The following is a 13,482-nucleotide window of genomic DNA, read 5'->3' as shown; positions in this document are numbered from 1 at the left end:
CACTACCAAATGTAAGGTAGAGAGCTAGTGGGAAGCAGCCGCATAGCACAGGGAGATCAGCTCGGTTCTTTGTGACCGCCTGGAGGGGTGGGATAGGGAGGGTGGGAGGGAGACGCAAAAGGGAGGGGATATGGGAACATATGTATATGTATAACTGATAAAAAAAAAATTATCTTTCTAAAAAAAAAAAAAGAATACATGATATTTAATGGAAAAAAAAAATAAATAAATAATAAAACACGGCAAGGGACTACAATAAAAAAAAAAAAAAAAAAAAACATTCAGTATGTATTTTTGTGAACAATTTAAAATAAAATGACTAAAGCACCTTTAAAGTGAATATACAATTTATTTAACATTCAAACTTCATTAAGACATGTGCAATATGGCAATTTTACTGGGGTAAACGTTTAACCCTATCTAGGATGATTGCTTGCTGGGGCTTAGCAACAGGGTCCAGTTCACACTTAGCACTAATTAAATACTTTATTGAATAAATATAATACCAAACAAAATGCATTCAAATGCTTTCTAAAAAAATCAGTTTTAAAGGCCTTTCTATTCGGGCTAATGACAAACACAATAAAGGTAGATATGCTAGTTTAACATAATTGGCTGATTTTATACAGCACTTATATCTTTTAGTCCACAAGTATATTATTAAATGATAGAGAACATCTAATACAACCATTTCTACAGAACTAGGAAATAAATTTCTAAGAAAGAAAGATTTTACAGACCCCATCTTTTATACCCACCCCAACAGTCTAACTCTAAAGAGGATAAAGCCAACGACTTTCCTCACAAGAGCTCACGACTAATGTCGCTTTGCTATCAAAATCTGTATTTCTGATCCGTTATGAGCATTGAGACAAGATTCAAATATTCCCAAAGAAAGAAGCACAATGCACGTTGTGATCGCCTATTCAGCAACAGCGAGCACTGCATTCCAAACTATCTCATCCCAGGAATTAAATAAGGTCAGCCACATTCATTGGCATTTCCTCCACTGTAGTATTGTAGAAAGTCTCAATGTCACGAAGAATCCTCTTGTCTTCTTCAGTAACAAAGTTTATAGCCACACCTTTCCTCCCAAATCGACCCCCTCTGCCAATTCTGTGTAAGAAAAAGAAATCAGCAATTAGAATATACTACTTCACATGCTGCATGAACTACTGAACATGATGATCCACTTGTTAACCATCAGCTGCTGTTTACTTATCAAGGTTATAGTTCGTGCTTCTAATTGGAGCACTAGCTGCTAATCAGTATCTAGAGAAAAAAATCTTCCTTTGCAGTTAGTGCCAAAAGGATTCAAGGCTTGTCTGGCTGCAAAATGAGATTTTATCAAGTATCTTGAGCATTATTTTTTTTTTTTTAAAGCAGATGACAGTATTGTGTTTGGGGTAGTGAATTTAAAGCCCATACCAAAGTGGGCCAGCCAAGAGCAGATGTCAGCCTGGGACAGATGTAAAACACCAGGGATAAAACAAAAAGAACAGTTATGTAATCCATTTCGACGCACTTCTGGAACTGTAAACTGCAAATACAAATGCTGCAAGGTTAACTATTGTCTAAAACTTACAACTTTTTCCAGTGGGAAAACAAATTATTTGGTATGGTGACCCAAACTTATCACTGCTTTTTTGCTCAGTTTCACACGTTATAACTGAAATTACTCAAACGTGTTTACCTCCAAAAACAGCTTTCTAACCTTCCTGATAGAAACCAGACAATACAAACCACCTAATAGGCTAGTATACAAAATGCCTTGGCTGGAGCATCTTAAAATATCAAATAATCATGACAAAAGAAAAACAAATATAAATACCGACTCGCTCTTTATTCAAACAGTGTGCTGTTTCGCTTATGAATCCACGTCCTAAATTACGTCAACGCCGTTTCTGAGCGCCATCTCGTCATCAACTGCTGCTATCGACCCCTGTATTTTTTAAAAAGTTTTTTTACATCATATAACAAAGTACAATTCAATTTATTTAGGGATAAAGCCACTATAACTAAACCAGGGACTGCTCAAATTGCTACCAGATGACACCAAGAAAATCCCAACTATAGAGGAATCACCAAGAAAGCGCATGGACACGGACACGAGCATCACTAAATACAGCTCAAAAATAAGCTAAGACCAACCGATCTAAAACAACCTTATCTGTATGTATAGAGTCCACAATTTGGGCAACATTCACAACTGTTTTCCCACTGTGTACGACCAATCTTCCCAAGTACAATTTTAATTACACCCTACCAAGTTACTATGTCGTATTACTCAATTCCCTGATTTGAGGTGACCTTTCAGACAAATCAGTCAGTAGAAAAGCAAAATATGCATTTTACCAGTACAGTAAAGCCAAGATGCCATCTACTTACCTGTGAATATAGTTTTCACGATTGGTAGGTAGATCATAGTTAATAACCAATGACACTTGTTGCACATCAATCCCACGAGCCTGAAATACAATGACGACGATGTTCATATTCTAATTGAAAAACTAGACACCTATGTAATGTAGGCCACAAAATAGTAATGAACTATACTAAGTGGTATAGCTCACTGTGGAGTGTGGTCTTTTCTTTATTCTCCCAAATAGCCCAGAACTGGTAAAGGTTATTAAAAAACCTTCCCCCCAAACAAACTTTTGGTGTATTAAGAAGAGCAGTGAGAGACTTACCAACAAGTCAGTAGTGATCAGAACACGGCTTGACCCTGATCGGAATTCCCTCATAATAACATCTCTTTCCTTCTGGTCCATGTCACCATGCTGCGAAGGAACAAACCTATTAATTAAAGAATCACCAATCAAATCAACATTTAATTTTATCAACATGTATGAGACCAAGCGTCCCTGGCTGCTACAGGGGTACAGCAGACAGGTATAGTTAAGAAACAACTTTATTTTGAGCAGGGGGAACGACAACACAGCACTTAGCAGCTATATTGTAGTCTAAATCCTGCTTTAGTGAAGGTAGACTTCAGTTACCATTACTATGTTAGAATACCTCTTACCAGAGCAGAAACTGTGAAATCCCTGGCATGCATTTTCTCAGTGAGCCAGTCCACCTTACGCCTTGTATTGAGAAAAATAACAGCCTGTGTAATCGTCAGTGTCTCGTACAAGTCACAAAGTGTATCCAACTTCCATTCCTACAGTATTTCAAAGAGGAAGTTAACAGTAATTAACATGATTGTTTCCAACTTCCATTCATTAGAAACTCATTATTAGATGGGTCTAAAGACATATTGCACCAAATCTTAAGACAAAGGACATTGGACATTAAGAAAGAGGTCCACCCCAGTCTTTTACAACCTAGTGCAGTTACTCTTCTTCTTGTGTGTACTCTGCTAGCATTATTACAAAAACCAAGATGTGATCCTAGTTTCTGTAATTTTAGCACAGTGCTTATTCAAGAAGGTAAAAAAAAAACTGGCTACATTTTAATGTTTGACAATTAGACAAATTACCTCTCTTTCAACATTAATATAAAACTGTTTAATTCCTTCAAGGGTCAATTCTTCCTTTTTCACCAGAATTCGAATGGGATCTCTCATGAATTTTTTGGTCACTTCCAACACATCCGTTGGCATTGTGGCAGAAAGCAACACCACCTTAAAAAAAAATTCATTATGTTGTCACACGTCACACAAGTAGTTAGCACAACTTGCACAATACTCGAGGAAAAAAATCTTTCAGACCAAGCGTCTGTCTGAGCATGGAATTGTGACAGTTATGCATCAATTGCTTTTGCTTTAAGCAGGGGGAACAATAGAACACTTCAGTTGTGTTGTAATAATACCTGCATTAACTCTAACCTCCAGCTATTTTAAGAGTGGGAGTGAAATAAAGCTCACCTGAATACTTGTATTTAATTTTTGGAAAATCTCATAGATTTGATCCTTAAACCCTCGGCTCAGCATTTCATCTGCTTCATCCAAAACAAACATTTTGATCCATTTTGGAGCTGTTTAAAATAAAAGTCATACTATCATCTCTAGGTTCTCAGGCATGCTATTTACTTTATTTATAATAGTAAAACCAAACTATACTCGACAGCAATACTTACAAAGGTATCTTCTGTTTAACATATCAAACACTCTCCCTGGTGTACCAACAACAATATGTGGTGCTTCAGCCTGAAGTTTTTGCATTTCATTTCGAACATTGGTTCCACCAATGCAGGCATGACAAGTTGCTCCCATATAGTCTCCAAGTGCCAGAATTACCTTTTGGATCTGAAAGCCAAAAGCCTTAATTATTATCCAGCAGAATTACTGGTTCTGTGACTTAACTTTCAAAGCATAATGGTAAATATCTGGTCTACAAACAGCTTTAATGCATGCAGAGCACGTAACTACTTCCGAGCTTAAAATGCAGACCAATCTAAATGCCTCAAGATAAACTTCCCTGAAAACATCCTGTGCCTTGTCAAACTTGAGATCCTGTTGCCCCAGGTACCAGCTACGTAACTAAAAACATTTCCTACTGTTATTCTTCATTGTGTAGAAAAGTGTAAACCGCGGTAAAACTAATTTTTCCCGCAGCACTGCAACGTATATTATCTTGGCTTTAATAAACCCTACAGATGTACTAGCAAGGTTTTACTTCAAACCAATATGGCAGTGAGCTCTGAAAACACAGCATGCAACAGATACATCACAAACTACTAAGACAGTCAAATAACATGTCACTGCAGTTTTCATGTCGCGCAACTGCATTCAAACTTGAAAATGAGAACAGGTCTAGTCCACCCTGAACAAAAACTTCAGTTTCTCAATCTGTTACACAACCCTGGTAAACCATACCTGCACACCCAGTTCCCGTTTGACTGTTTAGCTTTCAACAGAAACTCCCTGCATGCACGGACAGTTAAAAGGAGGGCTCTGTAGGACAAATTTATACTAAGCTTTAAATTCTTCACAATTGTGAAACCTGAAACCTGTACAACACGCAAGCAGTTTTTTTGAACTACACTATCAATACCTGTTGAGCCAGTTCTCTGGTGGGGGCCAATACTAGTGCTTGGGTCTCCTTGAACTCAATCTCCAACTGTTGCAGGATGGAAATAGCAAATGTGGCTGTCTTGCCAGTACCTGACTGAGCTTGAGCAATCACATCATACCCTAAAAAAAGTAGGATACACATTTACCGATCCCACATCAAACCGCCACTTCTAGTTTACACCACGTATTCCATTTGGAACATGAATTATGCCCAAATAATCAAGTGATCAGCAATGAGTATTCTCTTCATTTCAGGTCAGTCCCGAAAGATGATTGCCATCATTTCACTTTAAGGAATACAAATAGGTGCTAGTCCCCCAGAAGGTAATTTTCCCATATTAAAGAGAAAAAGGTGCAGGTCCTATGCAGAACAGGGAACTCATTTTTAAGAAGCGCCAACGAGTTCTTTTACCTTTTATACACGGGATAATAGCTCTCTGCTGAATAGCTGATGGCTTCTCAAAACCATAAGCATAGATGCCTCGAAGAAGAGACTCCTTTAAATTCATATCATCAAAGTTATCAACAATCTCATTCCAGTTGCTCTGAAAGTTAAAAAAAAAAAAAAAAAGGAATAAACGGATGAACAAACTCACCTTTCCAAAGTTCCAAATTTCACACCCATTTCTTACCTCGATGACACCATCGGGCTCCATTCCCTCGGGGCCGCCATGTTCTCTGCTGACAAAAATACTGCTGTTAGGAGAACGTCCCTTCCCCAAACCCCTGCAACTGCACATTGAGGGGAAGAGAAGCCCTTTCTCATCCGGTCGCTCTCCCCCGCACGTGTACACTTCCCAAACGAGCAAAGGCAGATGGTGCCGCAGGGCACACGATGTACTGCGCGGCCGCTCAAAGGTTAGGAACCGGGGACGCCCGGGAAGGCCCCACAGACGCCGGCCCTTCCCCCCCAGGCCTGAGCGCCAGGCGCTCCCCTCTCGGCAGTGCACCGTCTCGCGAGAGCTCCACAAGCCGAGCTCCGCCCCTAACAATGCGCAAGCCGTAGTGAGTGACGCGGGCCTAGGCCCGGCAAGGCCTTGCCAAACGGCTCGCCGGGACCCCGTTGCCGGCCCGGCCCCATCCGGCCTGCGGCCGCCGCTGCCGTCCTGGCCCCACCCAACCTACTGCCTAGCGCTCCCAAACCGCGCCGCCCGCCACGAATAGAGCTTTAGACAACCCAGTTACACCGTACTGACTGCGGACTGCGCCACGGCTGCCAATAAATGCCGGGGTCCGTACGGGCAGGGGAAACGGCCGCGATTTCAAGGCGTCTTCGGGAAAACACTCTTTCACCACCTCGCTTTCTTACCCGTCTCCCCACAATCCAGGCCCTACCTATCATGGAAGCTTCTCGAAAAACACAGGAGTACTGTATCCCAAAGCCACGCCTATGAACCCGGGGTTCCCTGCCTCCTCTCCATCTATTACAACCTCCTCCGGCGCCTTAGGACCTGTGCCACAGAGCACCACCACCACCGAGGAAGCGGCATACCTGTTATAATCCGCGGAGCTACCAGACATGATCCGATGAACCACTCAGTGTCCGACTGGAAAGACAGAAGGACCGCACCACCCGTTTTTTATAGGCTCGCGGCCGGGACCCGTTTTCTGCGGAGGAATTTTCCCGTCGTTCTTCGACCAGCCACAAAATTGTGATCCTGGGGTGCTTATCTCAGAAAATATCCTAAACAAATCGGTGGGAAAACCCAAATTTAGTTATTTGTCCATCTTACGGCGTTGCTGAACATCCCAAGACCCTGGGGGGGATGTTGGGACTCTTTGCTCTGCGGCGGAAGAATATTGCAGCAAGCGGTAGGAAGACCCGCGTTCCCCGCCCGCCCTGCTCCTACGGGGTTTCCGCGTCCCCGAAGCAGAGGCGGCCGGGCCGCCGGGCTGGACCGGGAGGCGGGAGGCTGGGGCGCGCCGGCCGGTTGGCAGCTCCGGCTTTCCCGCCGGCGAGTGGGACCAGGCTCGCCGGTCCCGCAGTGCTCGGTGCCGGAGGGACAGGCACGTCCACACTCTGCACTGGAGGGGAATCGGGCTGTTCCGCTCGTTCCCACCGCTTCTTAACTTGACGGTAAAGAGCAGCCTGGCCTTTGGCCCAAGCGTTTAACATCCTTCAGACCTTGACAGTGAAACTCCTGGTACGGAAAATGTCGGCTACCCAGCAAGCCCCAGAAGATCCAGTTTACCGTCCAGCGTTCAGGGCGAGAAGAAATATGTAGTGTCCTCTGCAGATGTCTCTGGAGTAGTCACCTCCTTCTCATGTTGCCTCTGGTCTTCTCTCGCTCTCTTTTAAAAATAATGCTTATAATTTTAACAGGTGTGAGAAATGCCTGATAAAATCATTGTAAACTTTTGCTTATGTAGGGGTAATGTTCCTTGTAACTCAGGAATTTAAATGGATGCTTCCGGCCTGTACAGCTCCATGCTGCTTTGGGACTACACAGGTTTCGGTTATGGTCTTTTTTTTTTTTTTTAAAGGCTTTTTGCGCTTTAATTGTTTATACATAATGAATGTTGATTTAGTGAAATTGAGAGCAATACAACTCTTGCTGCTTAAATAAACTGCATGATTCGTAAAGCTCCAGAGGTTTTCAACTGTAGCCCTAACCCAGGCTCGTTAATAAAAACCAAAAATAGTATTTTTAGTCATTTAACTTTAAAATACAGTCCTACCCACCCTGCAAGATAACACGAATACTCAAGAAAACATTTTCTCATTAATTCAGAAGGCCAACCTAAAGTCTGATAACGGGGAAATAATGACTTAATTTTCTATATTTGTGTATTCAACATAATATCTGGTTCTAAATACTACATTTTTTGCCAAAACTCATTTATTTATTTGAAAATTATCATGCTAGGAACTGTGACAAGAACTAATACCAAGCTGACAAAGCGTACTTGACCCTCAGTCTAGAGATGATGCTCCCTATCCACCCTCTATAATGTTCAAATCCAGATTTGAGGTAATGCCAGACATTTTCTGAGAATGGAGGTCAGAGATCCTTGTTGGCTCATCCAAAACGTACTAAAAATCTCCTGGGATCCAGGAAACTGAAGAAGATACTAAATGAGAAAAATGGCCAACAATTTAGTCTCACTTGAGTCTACAGAGTGAAATCAATCAACCATAGGGTGAAATCAATCAACAACACCTAATTGTTGAGTGTTTTCTTTAGGTTTAGCACTACTGTTACATGCTGTGGAGGATTTCCAGAGTCCCTTAACAGGAAATAATCAAGGGCTAAACTTTGGTTTAAGTCATAATTGCTCAAGGGGTTTCAAGGTAAGAAAGTTTCCTAATCCAAAATTCAGCAAAAATCCAGACCCACATTGCCAGCAACTCTACCATGTATTTCTATTAAATGCTGTGCTTGCCACATTCTCAAGTGCTTACTAAATAGCATTAGTAAGTAAAATATGAGATAAAGATCCAAACAAAACATACACATTAACAAAGTTTTGCATATCAACACAGAGCATACTGTGAAACTTCTCCCGCTTACCTGAGATCTAAAATTAGATGGCTATCTCTAAGTCAACTACATTGCTTCTTTGCTAACCTGGAACATGTGAGGCCATTTATATGGCAAATGATGCTAAAACTCGGCTTCTTTCCCTGTGTGACCACCTAGTTTAGTTTTACTCTCCAGTAGCCTCCGCTGACAATTGTAAAGCCCTCTAGCGATTGTAAGCCAACCTATTTGGCGGGAACATTATTCCGCCTGCCACAGCAACCAACTTTGTTGTATAAAATAAGAACCAAGAAGAGACAGTAAAGGCATTGTTAGCATAGAGTAGAGTTGATCCAGAATAGCTTCTAGGAAGTTGTGAATTTTAATCCAAAAATGGCAAAATGATGTTTTTAATTCTTTTATTCTTAGGTAAAACAAACTGATGAGGAAAAGAATTTTTTCACTGCTGGCAGTAATTCCTTAGACATATAGTAAGCCCTTAAATGTTTTTGATTGAATGAGTGAATAACTAGAAGAATAAATAGAACTACAAAGATGAAGGGATATTATCTATTTCCTACAGTGAGTTGTACTGTTGATATGCTGTTTTAATTTCTTTTAAAGAGTAAAACTACTCCTGCTATTCATATTCAAAAAAGGACACATCCTGATGTCCCCTTCAGCTTATGTGACCATTTTTATCCCCTGAACTTATAGGCCTGCATTTACTTACTGAAATGGTGACGATTTACATAAAGGTACTTTTAAGAAGAAGCTCTTTTAAACTGTCTGGACTGTAAAACAAAATGAGTTCTACTTGCAAGTTTTTATGTTTTTTGTTTGCACAAACAATACTTTAAGAACAATAAAGGGCATTTTAAAAATAAAATTTCTCCTAACCCTGCTACATTAAGGAAAAAAGCTCAGCATTTTCCTCCTCTTCACTGCTCCATCAGTTGCTTTGGTATTGTTACTTCTGCTGATGCTGTTTGTGAATTTCATATGGTGAATTTGCCCACATTTGAAAGTGGGCCTGGAGCATAAGCTGGGTGGTGGTGGTCCTTAAGTCCACTCCTTGCATCTGAAACGGGTGCAGTAGACGTAGAAGTGAAGTGACAGTTTATAGACCTCATTTCCTTGGAATAAATCCAGCCATTCTTCACCTATTCAGGCTTCATGATTTTTGCCATACTTGAGTACCACCTGAATTATTTACCTAATTTTTAAGTCAATTTGCATTTACTTCGCTTGAGTGAAATCATAGGTTTAATTTCTTGTATTTTCTAATACTGATTAAAGTAATTACCAAAAAAAATCAAAATAAATACTGTGTGTCAACATAGCTCATCTGAACTTTTCTGTTTGGGATACACTGTTTCAGATGGATTGTAGGCCTACTAAATCTGTAGTCATTAGCCAGACCAGGGCAGAGGCAAATTAGATCTTGGTTTCCAGTTCTGAATTCTGAAGGATAGGCCAACTAAAGTCTGAAAATAACCAACTAAATATTAATTGTCAGTTGTTTCTGATGAAAACTTTTTTTTAAATTATATTAATAGGACTTCGAAAAAATAAAGGGGGTGGGCACTCTGTCATCTTCCTGACTCCCGTAGAAAGGCTGAGGTGATGCATAACTAGCTGGTGTTCCCTGAGACTGTCTCTGTTTGGGAAGGCCTTCGCGTCTGAAGAGAGAAGGTGGTCAAGGCATAGTGCCCCTTTGCTTGCTAGAGGCTTCTATTTTTATTTTCCTTTAAAATTCCTTTGAAAAGTAACTTTAAAATTTTATACTCACAACTGACCCAAATAAAAGAAATTATATGGGCTATAATGTCATTTTTTGGCGGGAGTGGTGGTCAAGAAACCTATTACATTAAATACTTGAAATTTTCAAAGTATTAGGCTGATCATTATCCTCCACAGTAAGCTCAGAAGTCAAGAACCAGGAATATGTACACTCTGGTGATATCAGGAATAAGCAGCCCAGACCAGTGGAGGAAAAGTCATATTTAATTATAATTTGTAAGGCTCTGTCTCTTGTGATGTTCAGTAGAAACACCGAAAATTTTCCTGAGATGTCCGCTGCTACTAGCTGTTTTTCCTGAGCTGATCATTCATGTTTAAACTCCCTTCTACTGCAAAGCAAATATAACTTTGCAGTGTTTCTTTAATCTGCAGAATGAGTTTGCAGTAGGAAATGTAATTTGTTCACTTAAATTGTAATTGACTTTAATAGCCTTGACTTTATATGACCTATCTTTCTCTATAAGCTGATGTCTGTTAGTTGATGAAAAAAACCCAGACCCTGTGTTTAGCTGCCTTTCTGCTGGCTCTGCAAGTAAAAAAACAAAAACACAAAAGATGATTCTAATAGATTTAACTCTAAACACACCTCAAAACTTGGTTCCTGGACAAGGTGGTGCTGTGGTAAAGTCAGCTGGTAAACTCCTTCCAGAAGGCAAGGAGACACTTGGGACTGAACTCCCTGTCTTGCCAAGGAGGGGAAAGGCAGAAGATCCTTTGGGACCTTGAATGGGAAGCTGCTTCTTTTTCCTGCTCTCTCTAATTTGGAATTAGCTGTTCAATCTATTAGACTCACTGAAGTAGACAAAGAAAGGAAAATCTATCAAACAAACTAAATGAAGTTCTGAGGCTAAAAAGTAGAGTCAGGGAGTGCATTTCTATATGAGTTTAGATTAATCAGCTCAAAGGCTGTCTGATAAGATAGATGGATACCTGTGGACAGTGGGAATCACTGAGGGGATAGACTCTCAACAGAATACAGATTGAGGAATAGGTACTAAATTTTCCTTTGGGGCACCTATTTTCCAATTTGGGTTGCCCTCCTTCTTTGCAGTGACCCTGGTTCCTAGAGGTAAAAAACTGTGGAGGGATTATACAGAGATTTGTACAGATTGTACAGAGACTGTAAAGAGATTACATGATTTACTTCAAAATGCTTGCATTTGAATGCATTCCTTGAGAGAACTGTGATGAGAATTCCCCCTGGGCTACCTAGTGTGAACTGAGTTTTCAAAGCTTCCCAGGCAACTCTGAATAGTTCCTGGATCTAGGTGGATTGTTAGGTTCCTAAGGGTATCAGTGGCCCCGCCTTTGCTCCATCCCACCCTCCTCCTTCAAATGGGGACCTTTGTCCCTATGTATTAAAGTCTTGATTTTGGTTAAAGTTGGAAGGTTGATATTTAACCTCTGCCATCTCTTGAAAGATCACCAAAATAATGGTAAAAAGTCTTGCTGAAAAGACATAAACACTCAAGAAAATTGGAAAAGAGACAACAGCTCACAAAACTTAAATTGGAAAGCAAATGAGAAAATGATGAGAAAATTAGCAGATGGGAGAAAACTTAGTCCTAAATTCAGAGTGCGGAAAGCTGATAAGCAACCTCATTTGTATTGCAGAACAACCAAGACTCGGAAATTGGTAGGACCATGTTTTTTTGGATGTAGGGATGTGAGATTAAAACATGAACACTGGTTGAAAGTCTGTTGAAAAAGCAGTTAGAAACTGCCAGAGCAGAGAGGAGCAAACACATTTCTATACTCGGGCACGTCCAGGCTCTGCTGAATTCCAGCATGCCAGAGTAAGTGCCTTTGTTGCCGAACCGAGGTTCATGTGCACAATGCACAGTGAAGCCAAAACAAACTGAAACATCGGGGTTTGGAGCAGAGAAAGGTTTACTGCAAGGGCCAAGCAAGGAGTACAGGCAGTGGCCCATGCTCAAAAGATCCTGGACACCAGCTCTTTGCTGACCCTGGATTAGAACCCTGTGGCTACAGAGAAAACAAAATAGACATTTTTATCAGGAATAAAAATAGACACTTCAGGCTGAAATCATTGGCAACCCCCCCAGGAAGTAAAGGAGGAAAAATAAACCCAGGGATCAGAAAAGCCAACAAGCCAGTTAATTAAACCTTAGAGTGACCAGGAAATCGGGAGTTTCCTACAAGAATGGGAATTCCTTGAATATGAAATGGTGAGAAGACTCATGTACAGCCAAAAGCAATTGCCCAGGGTCGCAAGCACAGGGGCATAAAGAAGAGTGGCAACAATGTCTCCAGATGCTTATAAATTTGCATGACTTATACTCCACTATTCATGAGGCCAACCAGAAGTCAAGGAGCAAGCCCTGGCCTTGTCCTTATGGAGAGGCCCCTTCACAGGATCCTGGGATACAGATGGTTGGACAATGTCTTCTTAGGTCCTCCCTGTGCACATGTGGCCAGCCTCCCACCTCCTGAATACCAGTCCCAGGCCTGTGCCAGTCATATTCCCTTTGGGGAGCTGCTGTGCCCACCTGCCCAACATGTGATCTATGTGAAGGATCCTCAGGTACCTGGATGGGAGCCCGGGAACAGGAATTCTCCGAGGTCAAGTACATTCCTGTTCCCTGCCTTTTTTCTAGCAGCTCCCAGCCTCCAGCTGCAGCCAACCTCCTCTGACTCTGATTCAGATCCTGAACTCAAAGGAAGTTAGAACCTGGATCCCAATTCTGTCTGAAAGACAGTGCAATAGTGCAATTCTATACACTCACAACTCCTTCCTTTCCCAGCCCAGTGCAATGAGAATAAATGTGAAATTAAATGAGAAAAAAATAAAAAGCAGACTTTAGGAATTCCTCCCCTACTCCATGTAGTTAGGCAACTTTCTCTCCTTTACTCCAGCTAGTCTAGAAGTTTACTCTCCAAAGATAGTATTGATAAAATAGTAGATCTCTGGATTGAAGGCCCTTATGAAGGTATACTTGAAATTTAGTGGTCAATGTAGAGAACTGTGGTTTTACCATCTCATACTATTATTGGGGAAGGGCCATGTTCCCACTCAGAGGTCTACCTACTACTCCATAAAGAGGTTTTCTTTTTTGCGACATGTGGGATCTTAGTTCCCTGACCAGGGATCGAACACATGCCCCTGCATTGGGAGCACGGAGTCTTAAACAGTGGACCGCCAGGGAAGTCCCCATAAGGAGGTTTTGCTATGCCACAGTG

The 13,482-nt window shown here is 41.2% G+C and overlaps 1 protein-coding gene, 4 non-coding genes and 1 pseudogene across 8 annotated transcripts; 1 reads left to right on the top strand and 5 right to left on the bottom strand.

The window, feature by feature from the left end:
• Positions 1–329: 329 nt before the first annotated feature.
• On the bottom strand, positions 330–6,573 carry EIF4A2 (eukaryotic translation initiation factor 4A2). 4 transcript variants are annotated; one of them, XR_009532600.1, is made up of 12 exons: positions 6,510–6,572; positions 5,650–5,698; positions 5,430–5,562; positions 4,998–5,137; positions 4,081–4,249; positions 3,869–3,978; positions 3,482–3,625; positions 3,026–3,163; positions 2,691–2,780; positions 2,389–2,468; positions 1,836–1,942; positions 1,025–1,116 (listed from the first exon to the last, which is right to left on the bottom strand). XR_009532600.1 is itself a non-coding variant. In XM_060099272.1 (11 exons), exons 1-11 carry the CDS (start codon positions 6,536–6,538, stop codon positions 972–974), a joined length of 1,224 nt encoding a protein of 407 aa, XP_059955255.1. In that variant the 5' UTR covers positions 6,539–6,573; the 3' UTR covers positions 330–971. The 4 variants fall into 4 exon arrangements, 2 of the variants coding, with proteins under 2 accessions (XP_059955255.1, XP_059955254.1); XR_009532599.1 differs by having other exon boundaries at positions 1,026–1,116; positions 1,832–1,942; XM_060099272.1 differs by lacking the exon at positions 1,836–1,942 and having other exon boundaries at positions 330–1,116; positions 5,650–5,695; positions 6,510–6,573.
• On the bottom strand, positions 2,525–2,664 carry LOC132491477 (small nucleolar RNA SNORA4). The gene has a single exon (XR_009532693.1). It is a non-coding gene; the product is annotated as a small nucleolar RNA SNORA4 (small nucleolar RNA).
• On the bottom strand, positions 2,845–2,976 carry LOC132491463 (small nucleolar RNA SNORA63). The gene has a single exon (XR_009532681.1). It is a non-coding gene; the product is annotated as a small nucleolar RNA SNORA63 (small nucleolar RNA).
• LOC132491491 (small nucleolar RNA SNORA81) lies at positions 3,255–3,433 on the bottom strand. Its single transcript, XR_009532704.1, has one exon. It is a non-coding gene; the product is annotated as a small nucleolar RNA SNORA81 (small nucleolar RNA).
• Positions 5,239–5,307, bottom strand: LOC132491495 (small nucleolar RNA SNORD2). Its single transcript, XR_009532708.1, has one exon. It is a non-coding gene; the product is annotated as a small nucleolar RNA SNORD2 (small nucleolar RNA).
• Positions 6,574–7,170: 597 nt separating the features above from the next.
• LOC132490514 (putative uncharacterized protein MSANTD5) lies at positions 7,171–12,970 on the top strand (annotated as a pseudogene).
• Positions 12,971–13,482: the final 512 nt, after the last annotated feature.

This window comes from Mesoplodon densirostris, chromosome 5 (genome assembly GCF_025265405.1).
Source record: "Mesoplodon densirostris isolate mMesDen1 chromosome 5, mMesDen1 primary haplotype, whole genome shotgun sequence".
Lineage (NCBI taxonomy): Eukaryota > Metazoa > Chordata > Mammalia > Artiodactyla > Ziphiidae > Mesoplodon > Mesoplodon densirostris.
The sequence above is the reverse complement of the archived record's forward strand: the minus strand, read 5'-3'. Positions and strand labels throughout refer to the sequence as shown.